Genomic DNA, 19,078 nt, shown 5'->3' with positions numbered 1-19,078 from the left:
AATCCAGAGATACATTTTTACCGTGGCATGTTTTGAGGTGTTTTTTCCTAATTTTGTCTGTATAATCCATTTATAATCCTGCCAGAAGATACACTGAGCTGACATGGTGACACACTGCCCTCTAGTGGAGAAAAGCCTGTTTTAAAAAAAGAATCTGCACCTGACATGACTGCACCTCTTTTAGGGCCTGAAAGTCAGACACTGACCCATTTCTCTCTGCCTGCATCTGATGACTCCTGCGAAGTTTTTTATCGTCAGACTTTGCAGGGCTGAGATAAAGGCGTGCAGCCACATCGACTGCTGGCAGGCTGATCTGAGACTGCAGGGCTGATTCAGTTTGATTAGACGGGCAGAGGATAATGAAACTTGGGCCAGAGACAGGAAACCTGACTTTCAGCTTTATGTAGACAATTATTCAACATTTCCCTGTTGCCATTATCCAGAGTGACTTAGGGCAACAGCCACAACAAAAACAACACTGCAAATCAGGGAATAGTAAAACAGAGTATAGAGCAAAAGTACAGTACAAGGCAGGTTTTTGGAAATCATTCTACAAGGCATATTAAATTTAATAATAAAAAAAAAAAGGTACAAATTTGAAACAGAAACTAAAGGAAAAAGGGACAAATCAATACCAATTAGTCTGAATGAGAAACAATGCCAGCAAAATGCAGCGTGTCTATCCCTTTAAAAGTTATATATTCTGTTTATAAAGTCTTGATGGTTTCTTTTGTTAATTCAAAACTGACACTGCTCTCCTCTGCTGAGTGAATAAAAAATAATGTTTAGGCCTCCATCAATTCACTTTGGAAAGCAAAACACAAAGGTGTAACAAGTGACCTACAATGAGCACGAGCCTTACCTAACCGAACTTAAAAACAACAACAAATCTGACATGATGTTCCTGCAGCAAGCAGGCGACACACGTCCTTTCACACACTTGGAAGGCTGCTAAACACAGGCGGTCCAAGTGGTCGACAATAAGCACATGAGAGAGTAAGTTTTACGAGTGTTTATACCCCTAAGTATGGGTTTGGACCGAGTATATTTGGTTTTGTTGACTCGAGAACACTCTCGGTCTCTCCATCTCTGTGTTTTGCTCTCAAGCTCTACTGCACCTCTCTCTCTCTCTCTCTCTCTCTGTCTGGTAACACTGTTCACATCATTGCCTCTGAATGTCTCCGGCCTCCACACTGGCCTTATGCAACATTAATGGAAATAGCCCACAGCAAATATCTCCTTAGGTAATAAGGTGATGTCAAAACCTGTTTCACTTGATAGAGAGAAAAGCTCTACACTGACAGATTAAACTGAAGATGTTTCAGCTTTTCAAGAACGGTCTCACAGACATTTAGTTTTGCACATGAAGACGGATGTGGTCCCTCAAACAGTTCACAGATAAAAGTGTTCATGTTCACAGCAAGTCCAGTCTTGGTTTGTCCCGGGACGTGTGGGACACTGGGAGGGTGGCGGAGGAGGAGGGAGGGGCGACAGCAACATCCTTCAGTGGTTTGTTTTGTTCGACTTGTGGACAAGTGTGTGTTTGCACTTTTGGCTCTGTTTTTCACATCTTTCTCTTAAAATTCTACCCTTCTCTGTGCATCTCTCTCCCCTCGGTGTCCCTGTTTTTGTCTTTCTTAGACTCCCTGTCTCCCTGAGTGGGGTGCGTTGGTGGTGAGGGTGAGAGTGGCCACACTGTGAGCTATTGCCAACGCCGTGCCCGAACACTTATTATTCACCGAAATCCTCTCCCCTTCTCCTGCACTTGTCTTCCCCACTTCTCCCTCCCCCTCTCTCACTCCCCTCCTCCTCCTCCAAGCCCGTCTGAAGCTGTCCGTCACAAAGCAGTAAACGACAGGGTCCAGGCAGCTGTTCAGGCTGCTCAGGGTGACTGTAATGTGATAGGCCAGCACGTGCCCCACCCCCTGCCTGAGCACCTCTCCTCCCACCTTGTCCCGGAAGTAAACCAGCACCTGCCAGATGTGAAATGGTGAGAAGCAGACGGTGAAGACCACCAGGACGGCGGCCAGCAGCCAGACGGCACGTGCCCTCCTCGCCCTGCTCTGCTGGGGCATCGGGCCGTGGCTGGTGGAGAGGAAGCAGGCCACGCGCAGGGTGAAGCCCACCACGGCCAGCAGCGGCAGCAGAAACTCCAGGATGGTGAGGTAGAAGAGGGCAGGGAGCAGGACGCAGGAGGAGCTGAACTCCAACGCCATGGTCTGAGAGGGGAGAGAGCACAACACATCATCTCACACCTCTTCTCTCTTTAATGTGATGCTCTGCAGCAACAAGTATTTCTCACACAGCTTCTCATGAAAGGATGTGATCACATGACATAGAAATATTCATGTTGAATGCAAATTTGGCCCAGAAATAGCACATAGAGTCTATTTGCATCCATAACAAATCGACCTGCTTTTCCAGTCTCTGTTGCCGACTGAACACAACAATGATTCAGCCTGCACTTAGTTCATGAAAGATTTTATGTTTGCTGGTCTAAACGCTCGGTGTCTGGTAGGTCTTTCCTGGAAAAAAACAAAGGAATACTTCACCCAAAACCTATACTTTTTGTATAATTTACTCACCCTGAATTGACGTGCAATGTCTTGCAGCTGGAGGAATTTAAAAAAAGGATCATGACGTTCGGCAAAAAGCAATGCATGGAGCCTACCAGCAGTCAGAGAGTGCTACAACGTTTATTTTCCATTATTGCCAACAGCAAAATTAATAGTCGGTTTCAGGAAGCAGAGCTCAAACTGCTTATCACCTGCCTGGTGTGCAAACGATATAAAATATATAGCTTTTGACTTAAGTATTGTTTTAAATAGAGCAGGAACTGGGTCCTGTGCATGAACAGTGATAGTCCATCAACAGAAAAAAGGCATTACAGTACACAGTTTGACCAACAAGTGATCTCTAGGAGGTGCAGTGAAAACATGACGTAACAATGACTGCATCAAAAATGGAGAAATACACTTAAAAAGGGGATTTTGCAGATAATTGTGGTCTGGTGGAGAAGAAGTGGAACAAGAAGGAGAGAAATAAAAGGGGAAATGAGCAAGGATGGATGAAGAGAAGGGAAGAACGAGATGACAAGATCAGAAAACATAATAAAAAGCATATTAACACCTTGGGTCTGGTAGGAGAATATATAATATGGCAGGACATTATATGACAGAAATCTCAAGAGAAGAAGAGCTGGGGGGAGAGACAACATACAGCGCCTGTTCCCTCTTTCTGTTAGACGAGACTTTAATTTCTGGTTTTAGTTTCTGTCTTCTGCGTTGTTTTAAGCTTGACCTTGGTGTGTTTTGCCCACCTGGAAGGAGTAGGTGACCACCACAGCGATGAACCACACGGTGGCGCTGACACACCGGGCCGCCCCTCTCGTCCTCCAGCGATGCAGAGTACTGGACGCATGGACCACAGCCAGGTACCGATCTATACAGATACTGCGAGGAGGGGAGGACGATTAGACAGAGGAGGAGAGAGACAAAGTGCATTGACGGGAAATCAGTTCATAGTGAGGAAGGCAAGAAGAGAGGGAGGAGGGGATGGAGGACATCAGACTGCCAACTAATGAACTGTGAATCAATTTGAGTCTCTGTTGCTTATGTTGACCAAATTAAAAACATCAATAAATCAAGTGAATCTTCATACTTCAGACGAGGATAAGGGAGGGAAGGAAGGAAGACAGGAACAAAAAAGATCAGTGGGAATGAAAGTAGGAAGTAAGAAAACGAAGAAAATGAAAAAAAAAATGGCCTAAAAATATTGTACTGTACACACTGATCAAGTAAAGGAGAATACAATACAATATGATACAATACAATAATACTCTATGGTATGGGAAAGAGAGAAAGAAAGAAAGAAAGAAAGAAAGAAAGAAAGAAAGATGAGAAAAAGAAAGGACAGGAGTCAGAGGTGCATTAAGGGCTGAGCCACCTGGTCAGAAACAGGATGCTGCAGTACATGTTGACGAAGTAGCTGAAGGTGTGGATGTAGGAGCAGGCCACACAGCTGCCGCCACTGTGGTACAGGGCGATGCGGGCAGGCAGCGACAGCGCCACCAGCAGGTCGGACACCGCCAGGTTTATGGTGTACGTGACGGGGGCCGAGGGGTGAGACGAGGGCCCACAGAACACATAGAGGGCCAGGCTGTTGAGCACCACGCCCACCACCAGCATCACACAGTTACACACCTGCGAAGCACAGCCTCATGCACTCAGCCAGTCTAAACCTTTTGAAAAGAGCTGTATTGTCAAAAACGCTTCTCATTACAAAATGAATTACTGCATGATTCAAATATAATACAGAATAGTGCAGAAAATATACCATAAACTCCCAAAGCCTCTCGAGTCTTGTTCTCTACTTATCTGTTCCACTTTAATACACACATTATACCAGTGGAGCAAACTTGTTGTGAAACATAAAATCTGAATGAAATTAATAATGAAATTAATCTTTGAATAGATACATTTGATGAATACTGTGCCGTTCATTAATCAAGTTCATATTGAATGGAAAGAAAACGAGCCTATCAGATATTGGTCTTACCATGAGAGAAACCCAGACAGCATAGAAGTCCCGGTACAGCTGGATGTCCAGGTGCGCCAGCCGGTGCAGGTACGACGCCCCCATGTGGTTGTCCCAGGCACTGCAATTAGCAGGGTCAGTGCTCCGGGAGGGGAAGAGAGGAACAGAGGTGGAGGGGGAGCTGAAGTTGTTGAGGAGGCTCTCCATTGGCCGAGAGGGATGAATGAATGAATGAGTGAGAGGCAGGATGACTTTCTGAATGGAAAGGGGAAAAAAGAAAAGAGGAGTTAGGAGGAAAGAGGAGCTGTGTTGTTGATCTGTTTTATGGTTTATATTTAGTTTGAGCTCTGCCAGGAGAGGAGGTGAAATTAAAGCATCCACCATCTGTATCTGTATCAGGTGTCTGACATTGAATCAAAAAATCAGGGCCATGCATCTAGAAAAGAAGACATAGCTGTATCAATTAAATTAAGAATGCCAATGACTTTTGCAATCAATTAGATTAGCAATTAATCCTTGGAAATGTCTCAGTGCTCTTAATGAGGTCAATTAAAGATTCTGTAGAAGGATATTCCAAGTGTGTTTGAACATGAATGATAACCTACTGGAGGAGCATTCTTCACTGCAAAAGATTTGTTATCGTTTATGTTTCAAGGCTCATCCACCCAGTTACGGCTGATAGAGCAGACTAAAGTCCTCTTCATCCACACTAGGCTTCAGATTTTCTTCCTGTACTTCTACTTTACAGAAGATGTAAGATGTAAGACACTGCATTGCTTCAGGAGGATGCTTTGAATTTCTTAGCTGATCTGGGGATTTGAACCCATCACCTCTGGGCCATGGGCCAGTTTCTCTAAGCTTCAAGGCGGGTGCTGTCCCATGCAGATGGACGGGGACACCCAGAGTGTCTGATGGAGACAGACGCCTCGACCTTTTACCAAGCAGTCCCAGCTTCAGGCGGCGGGAGGAGGCGGGGGAAGCATTTATAAATAGACTGAAACAGCTCCAACCTTAAGTGATGGGGCACGCAAAACAGCTTAACACAACTCAACATGCCAAGTTTAAGGAGTGCACAGACACACACACATACACCTACACGCACACACACACATATATGCGCACACTAAAAGAAAGAATAATGACCTCCAGGGATGAAAAGCCAAATCAACATCGGCAGGAGTTAATCCAGAGAGAGAGAGAGACTTTAAAAATCCTCATCTTATAAACACCATCCTCTTCTACTGTATAAATGTCTCAATGTGCCTTCATACTCGCTCTAAAAGGACGTGACACTTTCAACAAAGCCAGGTACAGGACCACTGGGCACGTGCCACTTTTTTTTTTTTTTTTAATACACCTTTGACACATGTTGTGTCAAGCACATGATCTATGCTGTTCATAATTAGTCTCACAGAAGTAATAATGAACCTGACACATCCTGTTTAAATGAGTGGATTCTTTATAAACACTGTCCCCCTGCAAGGGTAACAGATAATGGCTTTCTAGTGTCTGTGAAGAGATTATCACTTTTTTTTTTTTTTTTAATACTTATTATCTTTACAATAGGCTCACAATGAAGGTCAAAGGAAATCAAAAAGAGTGTGTGAAAAAGAGAGAAGGGAGGGAAGACTCACACAACCCACCAAATATACCTTGAATATAAACTTTCAGTGTTTCTACTATATATTATCATTGTCTCTGTGAGTAAAATCTTCTCAGCTTCTTTTGTGATTTCTCCATGAAATCAGTGGTTGCAATTACTCACAAGCTCATTTTAAAGTCAGGCGTTCAGGGAGGATTGTCATGTTGTTTCTTAGGTTAATGAGGGACACATTTAAAAAAACATTTTCGCACACAGTTTTGCATGGAGAAGAGAAAGAATTGATGCAGTTGGTGTCTAAAAGTAACAGGGCTAAACTGAAGGAGACGTAGCTGGGAAATGGAAAGATGTTTTACCAAAGCTGTGAAAATGAAGATGGCATTAAATTTGAATAATCTGAATGAAATTTATCTTATTGGCTATGCTCATGTATAACTCTTAGCTGCCTGAAGTCCTTGTATTCACTCTCAGGATGGATTGGGGGGAGTTATGTTCAATTTGAAGTTATTTTTGGGTGACAATAACATTTGTCTCACCAAAAATCAACACAGAAATCAAGTGGATTTTCCTTGAACCGGGGCCATGCAGCTTGCTGTTAAAAGTACTGCTAGACAGATTCACTGCTAATAACAAAAACGAGTCTTCCTCCCTTATAAATACCAGAGACAGATGAGCTCCTATCTGTTAACATGTCCTGCCGAGGAAGATCTTTCCACTCTTCATCATTACAGACGGACAGCTGGATATAACATGGCCAGGGACTCACATTCACATGGTAGCAGATTGGATTTTTTTTTTTTTTTTTTTCATATAATCCGTGTTCATGCAGCTGTAGCCAACAGGTAAGAGAAGCAGGTTTATCACTGAAATGTTGTTGGTTTGAATCCGCAGAGCAGCTGGGGAAGTCTTAATGGAGGAGGTAAATGTGAAAAGCACTGAACATCCAGCTGCTGCAGTACAGATGTGCACGTCCCAAATGTGAATATAACTGTTAGAAAAGCTGGTGCAGCCCCAAACTCAGCTTGGTAAATGAGGCGGTTAAATGAATCCAAGTAGCTTGAATTTTGTTAGTTTATTATGCATAGTAAGTTCTTATCTCTTCCTGTGAACACTGGCTAAACAAGAGAAACCCATCAGACACCGATCACCTCACAGCTCCCACATCAGGTTTCTGTTTTGGTTGCTGGGCTGAAGCTTACCTGGTGGAGAGAGAAACAGAGGCAGGCCACTTTTCACTGGGTCGATGAATATATTCTTTGATGTATGTTTTTCCTTCTAAAGTCGGTGTCACTTTGAGCCTCCCTCGTTGGTTCCTGTGTCTTTCTCCTCTCGCTTGTGTCTCCTGTCCTCCCTGCTGAAGCTCTGAAGCTGTTCAGTGAAACAAAATGAGAAGAGAGAGAGAGAGAGAGGATCGAGTCAGGATGTGAACCTATGAAGTCTCTCTCTCTCTCTCTCTCTCTCTCTCTCTCTCTCTCTCTCTCTCTCTCTCTCTCTCTCTCTCTCTCTCTCACATACACACACACACACACACACACACACTTTCTCAAATAATCACACCGAGCCACTCAGAGGCTTAATGCAAGAATGACAGGAATAGAATAGAATAGAACAGAAAATATCACAATATTATAGTACACAACAGAACATAATTAGAACACAAAATGGAACAATAGACCAAGATAGAATTGGATGCAATAGTGTAACAGAATAGAAAGCAGTACCATAGAATAGAATAGAATAGAATAGAATAGAATAGAATAGAATAGAATAGAATAGAATAGAACATATCACAATAATATAGTACACAACAGAAAATAATAGAACACAAAATGGAACAATAGCGCAAGATAGAATAGAATGCAATAGTGTAATAGAATAGAAAACAATACCATAAAATAGAATGGAATAGAACTGAGTAACAGAATGCAGCAGAGTAAGATAGTAATAGAAAAAAGAACAATAAAACAAAACACAGTAGAACAGAAAAGAATAGACTGGATTTGAACAGGTTAAAGTGGAGTGATATAGAGCTTCTCTCCTTTTACCTGTTCTTTTTCTTTTTTCCCTTTTTTCTTTCTTTTTCACACCCTGATCGCCCTCCTCTCTTCTCCTCCTTCTCTCCCTCCTACCTTCATGGTTCCTCCTCCTCCTCCATCCCCTCTCTCCTCTCTTCTCCTTGCTCTCTCATCAGTGTCAGACATTTTCTCCGTTGTGATCTCCCTCCATCTCATTTCCCTCTTCGCCCCATGACATCCCCCCTTCTCTCTCTCTCTCTCTCTCTCTCTCTCTCTCTCTCTCTTTCTCTCCCTCTATGTATGTATATAAAATATTGATTAATGAATCAAGGAAGGAAGGAAGAACAGAAAGGAACATAGAGATTTTGCGTCTGCTCCTCTGTGAGGGGAAGGAAGGAGACTGAACTGTTTCACTCAAGTGGTGAGTTTCAGTAAAGTTTATTTAAAGCCGTCTCTGGGGTGGTCCCGCCCTGAGAGGGTCTGCGGGGGGAACATGGTCCACTCCACCTCTGTTAGTGTCCCAGTAAACACCTGACTCATTTGGAAAGACGGACAGAGATACAGAGAAGTGAAAAGAGAACGGACAAAGAGACATAAACTCTCTGTAAATGTTTCATAAAAGCTGCCAGCCTGTGAAGGAGTTAAATTTCTCCAGCCTCACACATACACACACACACACACACACACACACACACACACCTCAAGGAACAGACAGGCAGAAAATGAGTGGACATGACATGCACAGAGAGAAAGAACAACACAAAGATTGAAAATGCAGAGAGGGAGGGATTTTCTTTTCTGCTTTTATTAACACAGGTATAATATTTAGAATGAAGCAGCACCTCATAAAACACGGTGATATAAACAACTGGAATGGTGGTAACCCCTCAAGGTGTGTGTGTATGTGTGCACTGGTGTGTGTGTGTACGTGCATGTATATGTCCATTTGTATGTGTGTGTGTGTGTGTGTGTCTCTCTGCAGTAAATGTCAAACAGTCTGTTATATAGTGCAGACCTGGCCAAAATAGCAGTGAATTAATTCAAGTTATTCATAGGAAACTAATAGGGCGCTCTTGATTTATGCTGCATTAAGGATGATGTCACGCACATTTAAAGCGGCTTGAAGTGCCTGGCTAATGTTTAATTGAACGTTTCTCGGCTTGTTCAAATATTTGAAACTACTGTCAGATCCATCTTGGCCTGGCTTGTTTAAAGTCCTGCTGACAGAAAAGGAAGGATATCACACTTGACGCCACGGGGATTTAGTTAGTATTCGTCAGAGGTGGAAAGAGGACTGAAATATTTTTAAATAGATGTGCTGGTACTTTCAACAACACTTTATTCACGCTGAGGTGTGCAGAGCTGACTGAGGTCAAGTGGCCAGGTTTAAAACGATATAAACTGCAGCCATGTTATTTCTGTATATCTCAGGTTGTTTCTGGAGTTAATATTAGTGTGCTGGTATCCTGCTGCAGACCAAGGGACTATTTTTTGCATCCATTGTCTGTTGGCTACATTAACAAGCTTAGGTTTCATTTTTGAACAGTGTTGATTTGGTAACTATTTCATTGCACATCCAACTTGCTCCAACTTTACATAGAAAAAAAAAAAAAAGAAAAATTGAATCAAGATCAGGTTTCAGCGGCAAAATATTGATTGAAATCAGGCAACCTATGCCAATTGTGGGGATTTCAGATTCTGCAACCTATTTCAACATCAAACTAGTAACCTGGGACAAAACATGAGACCTTTTTGAAATATCTAAAATGATGTCCTATGGTGTTTTTTGCGGCAAAAAAGTTTTCCTGGCTGCATATAGTAATCTGACTCAGCTAATCTCATTTATACTCATACGTTTTTATTGAGGCTTTTCTGGTCCAAGCATGACACACACACACCCAGGTGTATTTGATTTATTTGATTTAATTTTTTTTTTTTTTTAATTATTTCCATGTAAATACATTTCCCTTTTTGTTTAAATATATTAATTCATTATTCATTATTGAGCTTATATACCCAAGCCTCATTTAATATGCGCTTTGTTTACATGAATGTTTATATCGTCGTCTTTTCACTTAAATGCTATTAACTTTTTCTTTTTCTTTTTTCTTTCTTTTTTAACTACATATTTTATTTCCTCATATAGAGAGTATCTTTTACCAGTGAGAAACAAAGTGCTTAATTTCGGACTCCAGACTTCTTTTTTAAGCTATAATAAAATTTTTGACAAGCTTTCTGTTGCCACGGTGACGGAGATGCGGATGCGTCTGCGTCGAGGTCCGGCGGGAACAAGGCCGTTTCCTAGCAACGTCAAACTCTTAAATGACTTTTTAAATGACTTTTAGGCTCCCTGTGAGAAATGTACAAAATTAAGATAACAGGACACAAATGATAATAAATGTAAACATATCGTTCTTTTTTAGCTTTCGGTTGGCCGTGGTTTTACAACCGTCGACAGCGGAACGGATTATTTTGTATCACACGGAACCGCGGAGGACGGAAACCAGTTCGTAAACAAACGTAACGCTAGCAACACACTTGTCAACACATTCACGCAGGACAGCCGCCCGAGTGCGTTGAAGATGTTTAAAAACACGTTCCAGAGTGGATTCTTGTCCATCTTATACAGCATCGGCAGCAAACCTCTTCAGATATGGGATAAAAAGGTAAGCAGCGACTTGTTTTGTCAAAGCTACACGCCCAGCTTCCTCAACTAGCAGTGCTAATGCTAACTGTGTGGCGTGTGGAGAGGCTAATCCAGCTGCCGCGCTCGCTGTTCAAATCTGTGGTGGTGTTTTACTCTGTACTGGTGTTAACTGCATCGCTGGTCAAGGCTAATTCACTCTGACTGTCTGGCTTATCCCATTAAACAGTGAGACTTTGCCGACATTTAACGCTAAGTTTTTTCTGTACAGTGTGCAAGCCAGTGCTCTTATTTCTTGACTCTCGTCGTTTTAGTAACTCTAATCTGCTGTAGCAGCGATGTCTTGAACAAACCTTATCCTTGATCTTGAGAACCACAAATCAAGGATGTCCCAATAGTTCCCGTGTCTTCACTAATGCACAGAAAGCCACAAACACAGTTTCAGCTACAGGAAACTGATGTAAGGCCTGAATACAGTCATTTCCCCCATAATACAAGGATACAAGGAAGTTTATTTGTCATTATACAACAGGTTGAATAATGAAATTAAAGTGTGGTTCCCTCTTGATTGATTAATTGATTGATTGTGTAGAAAATAGAATTATTAAGCCTGGAGGAGTTCAGATGGTGCATTTAGTAGTCTCACAGCCTGAGGGAAGAAGCTGCTCTGTAGTCTGGTGGTACGGCAGCGAATACTTCTGTATGTTTTGCCTGACGGCAGCAGGGTGAACAGGCTGTGGCTGGGGTGGGTGTTGTCTTTTAGGATCCTTTTGGCTCTGCGCAGGCACCTCACCTCCCCGATATCACTGATGCTTGGTAGATGGGTGCCAATGATGTTTTGGGCAGTTTTAATCACTCGTTGCAGAGTCTTCCTGTCCTGGGCCGTGCACATCCCATGCCAGTTTGTGATGTTTCCAGTCAGGATGCTTTCAATCGCTCCTTTGTAGAATCTGACAAGAACTTGGCGTGGGAATTTTGCTTTCTTAAGTTTCCTTAAGAAATACAGCCTTTTCTGAGCTCTTTTAACCAGGGCAGAGATATGTGAAGTCCATGTTAGGTTCTCTGTTATGTTGATTCCCAGGAACTTAAAACTGCTCACTTGCTCCACCTCAGCTCCATTGATGTAGACATGGTTGTGTGTCTTTGCCTCCTTTTTTTGAAAATCAACTATCAGCTCTTTGGTTTTGCTGACATTGAGCAGTGGGTTGTTTTCTGTGCACCATTCTGCAAGATGGTTGATTTCCTCCCGATATGAAAACTCATCATTGTTGGAAATCCGGCCGATGATGGTGGTGTCATAATCTATATTCATTACTCCTGTGCTCTTTATTTGGATCCCCATCAGCTTCCAGGAAATGGTGATGTGGCTGATGTGGCTTTTCCATTTAGGTGGGGATAGAGATCATGGAGGCTTTCCTTTTTTTTTTATCAGTCTCTGAGTTTTAGCTACCATCAGCAGAGGTGGATAATTCTGGAGGAATTTGTGTGTGTTCACAGGTGAGGAACGGTCACATCAAGAGAATCACAGACAACGACATTCAGTCACTGGTGTTGGAGGTGGAGGGGACAAACGTCAGGTGAGCTTGCGTCTGGATCTCTCGGCTCGTGTCGCCTCCTTTAAAGGCCTCTCCTGGTCATCCTGTCTCTCCTCCTCTCCCTGCAGCACCACGTACATCACATGTCCTGCCGACCCCAAGAAGACTTTGGGCATCAAGCTGCCTTTTTTGGTCATGATCATCAAGAACGTCAAAAAATATTTCACCTTTGAAGTCCAGGTGTGGTAGATAGACACTTTCACAGTCTTTCAAGCTGTTATTTTGGCTTTTGTTCCTCAGATTATTGGGTTTTATGGTCATTCATTTCATGGTGATTCATTCATTTCTTCTTCACGTCTGTAAGGTTTTAGATGATAAAAATGTCCGGCGACGGTTTCGGGCCAGCAACTATCAGAGCACAACCCGGGTGAAGCCTTTCATCTGCACCATGCCCATGAGACTGGACGAAGGCTGGAACCAGATTCAGTTCAACTTGTCGGACTTCACCAGGAGGGCCTACGGAACCAATTACATCGAGACGCTGCGTGTACAGGTCGGCACACACACACAACCACACACAAATTAACTGCAGACTTTGTTATGGATAGTCCAGGAACACACAAAGAGGTAGAGACAGACATACAGAGACTGGGGGGGTGAGGGCACAAAACATGGGAGATGGAACATGCAAAGCCGAGGAATGGTGCCATGAGTGTTAAAATTCTTGCAGTACAGGAGCGTGAAAGTATATGGGAGTGAAAGTCACAGGAGAAGATGGAATGAATTTGACCATGTGTTAGAGGAGTGACATGGCACCTTTCAGTGGGATCTGTCAGATGTTTAGGGTAGGACTCGCTGGGAACTGGAGTGACAAGTCAAACATGCCAGTGAGCCTTGAACCGCCATGCCAGTGAGCTATCACCAGACCTCAGGGTCGCTGCCCAGGACCAGTGGAGCCAGGCAGCCCGACCGCCCCCCACCGGGCTGCAGAAGCACCCAGAGCGCCTGCCCAGAGAACCACAGCAGGCACAGGACACCACATCCCCCCAGAGGCCTGGGCGGGTGCTGGCCAGAGCCACCGAGGCACCAACGCCAGCCCCTGGCAGAAGAGGAAGCGAAGGCCCACCCACCCACCGCTGAGAGAGCCAGAGGCCCCCAAGCAACCCGGGGGACCCCAGACAGAGGCCAAGCAGCCCTCCAACAGAAGGGCACCAGGCCAGCGGCAGATGGGCCCACTGAGCACCGCTCAGCGATGGAGCCAGATGCCGACACCAGTGTGGGGGGCCCACACTCCCAGGGGCAGACGGGGCGCCATGGGAGGGACCAGCCGAGATCACCCCCTCGGGGCCAGGGAGAGCGCAGGGGCCCTGCAGCCCCAGTGGTCGCAAGGCGAGCCGCATGGACGCGAGCGGCCCCTGAGGAAGGCCACAGGACCAACCAGCCCCCCATGCCCGAGAGCAGCTCTATAGGGCTTCCTGAGAAGTAGTGGTAGTGACAGGATCAACCAACCGACCAGCCCCCAGAAGTCCTAGACTAATCCAGTATTCCTTTGTGAGCAGAATAGGTAGTCCTGGGAGCCGCCGTATTTCCTGAGAAGGATAGATAGTGTTAGTGACAACATCATGGGGCACCAACACTAGTAACATTGTTACCACTTACAGTATGGTTAACCCTGAAGGTTAACCAGGAAGGTCAGTGGTATGGCATACGCTAACAGGCAGAGTGAAGTTACTACTCTAGGCTCAAAGAGTTAATGAAAGGTGACCACCATTCTGTGAAGTGTGTCAATTGATTTTTTTGATAGCAGATATTTTCTCCAACAATATGTGTTCTCTTAGGAGGTTCAACCAGTGTGTGATGGAGAGGGCTTGCTTATTTTTCCAATGAATTAGGATCGTCTTCTTGGCGATGGCAAGAGCTGCAAACGTGGATGTTTTGTCTCTCTCTACTTATGAACCCGTCAGATTGTACTCTGTGTCTCTCTCTGACGTCCGGTCTCATTTCCTCTCAGATCCACGCTAACTGTCGCATAAGGAGGGTATATTTCTCAGACAGACTATACTCTGAGGATGAGCTCCCAGCAGAGTTCAAGCTCTACCTGCCTGTCCAGAACAAGACCAAGGTGAGGGACGCAAACACACACACACACACTTACAGACACATGCACAAATGTACAGCCATGTATGTACTACACAATACCATCAGTCAGATAGATATGCTTGTATAATGTAGGAAGATGGTAAATATAGAGCCTCTCACAGACCTTGCCTGACTAGTATATGTAATATGAGGATTGCACATTGCACACACTGTCCTGCTGAGAATTTTAATCAGACTAACACATAGAAAGCAACTGGTGCAGAAAGGCCCTATTAACAGTTTTTTTGACTTATGGAATTACATTACCCTTCGTTCGTCACAATTACAGGCCTAACTGAGCAACCATGGCTTTTTGCAGATGGTTGGAAATGAGGTTGTGATGGCTGATGCATCCACTATCGGACTAAAATATAAAATCAATCTGGTGTTAATTTCTTGGCCCAACCAGGTCACGTTCTCTGACAAATTAACACGTTCAGCAGATTTACTTTGGGATCCGTCAACAGTTACCAGAACATGTTGAGAGTTGGTTTTAGAGCTTGTGGTCCTGGCATATCTGAGGCTTGTCTAACTCATCTCTCTGTTTCTTGTTTGTGTTTGTGTGTCTCTTGCAGCAGTAGAGTTTCCAAACCAACACCGCTCCCCCATTCCAGAAGTCGGGTTAGCTGTGAGATTGTGTGTATGTAGACAAGTTATGAATTTTAAAAATTTATGTTGTCATTTTGGTGTTATTTTGGAACAGTGAGACCTGTGTTGTCATTTTCTGCACAATAAAAAGTTTTGTATGCACTGATCTGCCTTGTTTGCCGAATTGATGCATGAGAGTGAAAACTAACTGGTATGTGTCAAGAAAACTGCAGATTCAGTGTGATCAGTGCTGGCTCAAAGGTACAAAAGGAAATAAATACAAGGTCACTAATAGAACATAAACAATCTTTATCAAACATCACAAATGATTGTTTTTGAAAAATTACTTACATTCCCAAATCATAGTTTTTTAGTTTCACTTCTTGGCTTCTTTTATACAGTATGAACAAAAAAGATTTATACATTCATTTTTTACAGCATACGGTAAAAATGTCTAAAATGACAACGGGGGAAAAAAATCAACCTTAAAAAATATTATACAACAATCAAAACGCTTTTCCTAAAGGGCAGTCCAACTTGAAACTGCATCTACAATATTTTCAGCTCAGTAAAAGGGCCTCATTTAATATGTGCTTTGTTTACATGAATGTTTATATCATTATGAAACTTGAACTTTTGACTTGAATACTATTAACTTTTTTCTTTTTCTTTCTTTTTTAACTACATATTTCATTTCTTCATACAGAAAGTATCTTTTACCAGTGAGAAACGAAGTGCTTAAGTTCGGACTCCAGACTTCTTTTTTTAAGTCATAATTACATTTTTGACAAGCTTTCTGTTGCCACGGTGACGGAGATGCGGATGCGTCTGCGTCGAGGTCCGGCGGGAACAAGGCCGTTTCCTAGCAACGTCAAAATAATGAGGACTTCAGTGACTTTTTAAAAATATATATATTTTTTACGGCTTCCTGTGAATAAGATGGAGTACTATGATAACAGGACACAAATGATAATAAATTTAAACCTGTCGTTTTTTTTTTTAGCTTTCGGTTGGCCGTGGTTTTACAACCGTCGACAGCGGAACGGATTATTTTGTATCACACGGAACCGCGGAGGACGGAAACCAGTTCGTAAACAAACGTAACCTTAGCAACGCACCTGTCACATGCACGCGAGACGGCCGCCCGAGTGCGTTGAAGATGTTTAAAAACACGTTTCAGAGTGGATTCTTGTCCATCTTATACAGCATCGGCAGCAAACCTCTTCAGATATGGGATAAAAAGGTAAGCAGCGACTTGTTTTGTCAAAGCTACACGCCTAGCTTCCTCAGAGAGGCCAATCCAGCAGCTGTGCTCGCTGTTTTAATCTGTGGTGGTGTTTTAATCTGTAGTGGTGTTTACTGTATCGCTGGGACACATTAAGGTTAGCGTTAGTTTGCTTGGTCAAGGCTAATTCACACTGACTGGCTTATCCCATTAAACAGTGAGAGTCTTCTTAAATTTAACGCTGAATGTGAGTTTTTCTGGACAGCGTGCAAGCCAGTGCTCATTTTAGTGACTCTAATCTGCTCTAGCAGCGATGTCTCGAACAAACTTTAGCCTTGATCTCGAAAACCACAAATCCAGGAGGTCCCAGTAGTTCCCGTGTCTTCACTAATGCACAGAAAGCCACAAACACAGTTTCAGCCACAGGAAACTGATGTATGGCCTGAATACAGTCACAATCCCATAATCTTTATTCATTACTCCTGTGCTCTTTATTTAGCTTCCAGGAAATGGTCAGTAATCTTCTTGGCAACAGTAAAAACAAGCAATAATTTAAACCACACTGTATCAATAACACAAGAAGACAAAAACAAGACATCAGATCAGTAAATAAGTAAAGTAACTTCACATATGAAACAGAAATAGTAACCGACAATGAACACAAAAATTAAATCGTCAATTACCCAACAACATAAGGCAGAATAATAAAAACAACCAGAAATTCTGAGACAGTAAAATTTTTGTTTTAGTAGCTTTTTAAAAGAAAATCTGCTTTTGCCATTGTCTGATACTGAAGGAGAACATATTACAAGTAGAATAAGCTCTATAGAATCAAACTTTATTTGAATGAACACCTATGTTACTGTAACAAAAAGAAAACCTGAGCATTATAGGCAGCAGAAAAATAAAATTGATGTCAGAATAGTTGTATTGCACTGTATTAGATTGTACAGGTGGACCTAATAAAGTGGTCACTGAGTGTATTTTCCAAGGGAGTGAACCTCAGAGTCTGAGTTTTAGCCACTGTCAGCAGAGGTGGATAACTTTGGAGGAATCTTGCGCGTGTGTGTTCACAGGTGAGGAACGGTCACATCAAGAGAATCACAGACAACGACATCCGGTCACTGGTGTTGGAGGTGGAGGGGACAAACGTCAGGTGAGCTTGTGTCTGGATCTCTCGGCTCGCGTCGCCTGCTTTAAAGGCCCCTCCTGGTCACCCTGTCTTTCCTCCTCTCCCTGCAGCACCACATACATCACATGTCCTGCCGACCCCAAGGAGACTTTGGGCATCAAGCTGCCTTTTTTGGTCATGATCATCAAGAACGTCAAAAAATATTTCACCTTTGAAGTCCAGGTGCGGTAGATAGACACTTTCACAGTCTTTCAAGCTGTTATTTCGAGTTTTGCTCCTCAGATTACTGGGGCTCATGCTCAATCGTCTATGTTTCTTTTTTGCGTCTCTAAGGTTTTAGACGATAAAAATGTCCGGCGACGGTTTCGGGCCAGCAACTATCAGAGCACAACGCGGGTGAAGCCATTTTTCTGCACCATGCCCATGAGACTGGATGAAGGCTGGAACCAGATTCAGTTCAACTTGTCAGACTTCACCAGGAGGGCCTACGGAACCAATTACATCGAGACGCTGCGTGTACAGGTCGGCACACACACAACCACACACAAATTAACTGCAGACTTTGTTATGGACAGTCTAGGAACACACAAAGAGGTAGAGACAGACATACAGAGACTGCTCAGGTAGACCTGTGGAACCAACATTATAGACGAGCATGCAGGTTGGTCTGTAGGTGGCGCTACACACACTCATGTCTTGTCTCTCTCTACTTATGAACCCGTCAGATTGTACTCTGTGTCTCTCTCTAATGTCTGGTCTCATTTCCTCTCAGATCCACGCCAACTGTCGCATAAGGAGGGTGTATTTCTCAGACAGACTATACTCTGAGGATGAGCTCCCAGCAGAGTTCAAGCTCTACCTGCCTGTCCAGAACAAGACCAAGGTGAGGCACGCAAACACACGCTTACAGACACATGCACAAATGTACAGCCATGTATGTAGTACACAATACCATCAGTCAGATAGATATGCTTGTATAATGTAGGAAGATGATAAATATAGAGCCTCTCACAGACCTTGCCTGACTAATATATGTAATATGAGGATTGCACATTGCACACACTGTCCTGCTGAGAATTTTAATCAGACTAACACATAGAAAGCAACTGGTGCAGAAAAGTCCCGTTAACAGTTTATTTGACTTATGGAATAACATTACCCTTGGTTCGTCACAATTACAGGCCTAACTGAGCAACCATGGCTTTTTGCAGATGGTTGGAAATGAGGTTGTAATGGCTGATGCATCCACTATCGGACTAAAATATAAAATCAATCTGGTGTTAATTTCTTGGCCCAACCAGGTCACATTCTCTGACAAATTAACACGTTCAACAGATTCCCCTTGGGATCCGTCAACAGTTACCAGAACATGGTGAGAGTTGTTCTTAGAGCTTGTGGTTCTGGCGAATCTGAAGCTTGTCTAACTCATCTCTCTGTTTCTTGTTTGTGTTTGTGTGTCTCTTGCAGCAGTAGAGTTTCTAAACCAACACCGCTCCCCCATTCCACTTACCTGTGAGACTGTGTGTATGTAGACAAGTTATGAATTTTAAAAATTTATGTTGTCATTTTGGTGTTATTTTGGAACAATGAGACCTGTGTTGGCATTCTTTGCACAATAAAATGTTTTGTATGCACTGATCAGCCTTGTTTGCTGAATGCATGAG

The 19,078-nt window shown here is 43.2% G+C and overlaps 3 protein-coding genes across 5 annotated transcripts; 2 read left to right on the top strand and 1 right to left on the bottom strand.

The window, feature by feature from the left end:
* Positions 1 to 1,637: 1,637 nt before the first annotated feature.
* Positions 1,638 to 4,743, bottom strand: LOC115367282 (G-protein coupled receptor 20). The gene is made up of 4 exons (XM_030062953.1): positions 4,558 to 4,743; positions 3,946 to 4,202; positions 3,320 to 3,452; positions 1,638 to 2,219 (listed from the first exon to the last, which is right to left on the bottom strand). The coding sequence occupies exons 1-4, from the start codon at positions 4,741 to 4,743 to the stop codon at positions 1,638 to 1,640; spliced, it is 1,158 nt and encodes a 385-aa protein (XP_029918813.1).
* Positions 4,744 to 10,582: 5,839 nt separating this feature from the next.
* On the top strand, positions 10,583 to 15,223 carry LOC115367675 (cilia- and flagella-associated protein 20). 2 transcript variants are annotated; one of them, XM_030063530.1, is made up of 6 exons: positions 10,583 to 10,817; positions 12,293 to 12,372; positions 12,459 to 12,570; positions 12,695 to 12,883; positions 14,342 to 14,452; positions 15,048 to 15,223. In XM_030063530.1, exons 1-6 carry the CDS (start codon positions 10,734 to 10,736, stop codon positions 15,048 to 15,050), a joined length of 579 nt encoding a protein of 192 aa, XP_029919390.1. In that variant the 5' UTR covers positions 10,583 to 10,733; the 3' UTR covers positions 15,051 to 15,223. The 2 variants fall into 2 exon arrangements, with proteins under 2 accessions (XP_029919390.1, XP_029919388.1); XM_030063528.1 differs by having other exon boundaries at positions 10,587 to 10,817; positions 15,045 to 15,223.
* Positions 15,224 to 15,709: 486 nt separating this feature from the next.
* Positions 15,710 to 19,052, top strand: LOC115367676 (cilia- and flagella-associated protein 20-like). 2 transcript variants are annotated; one of them, XM_030063532.1, is made up of 6 exons: positions 15,710 to 16,300; positions 17,359 to 17,438; positions 17,525 to 17,636; positions 17,748 to 17,936; positions 18,187 to 18,297; positions 18,885 to 19,052. In XM_030063532.1, the coding sequence occupies exons 1-6, from the start codon at positions 16,217 to 16,219 to the stop codon at positions 18,885 to 18,887; spliced, it is 579 nt and encodes a 192-aa protein (XP_029919392.1). In that variant the 5' UTR covers positions 15,710 to 16,216; the 3' UTR covers positions 18,888 to 19,052. The 2 variants fall into 2 exon arrangements, with proteins under 2 accessions (XP_029919392.1, XP_029919391.1); XM_030063531.1 differs by having other exon boundaries at positions 18,882 to 19,052.
* The last annotated feature ends 26 nt before the right edge of the window (positions 19,053 to 19,078 follow it).

Source organism: Myripristis murdjan, chromosome 11, assembly GCF_902150065.1.
Source record: "Myripristis murdjan chromosome 11, fMyrMur1.1, whole genome shotgun sequence".
Taxonomy (NCBI): Eukaryota; Metazoa; Chordata; class Actinopteri; order Holocentriformes; family Holocentridae; genus Myripristis; species Myripristis murdjan.
Note: the sequence above shows the minus strand (reverse complement) of the source record. Positions and strands in the feature narration are given on the sequence as shown.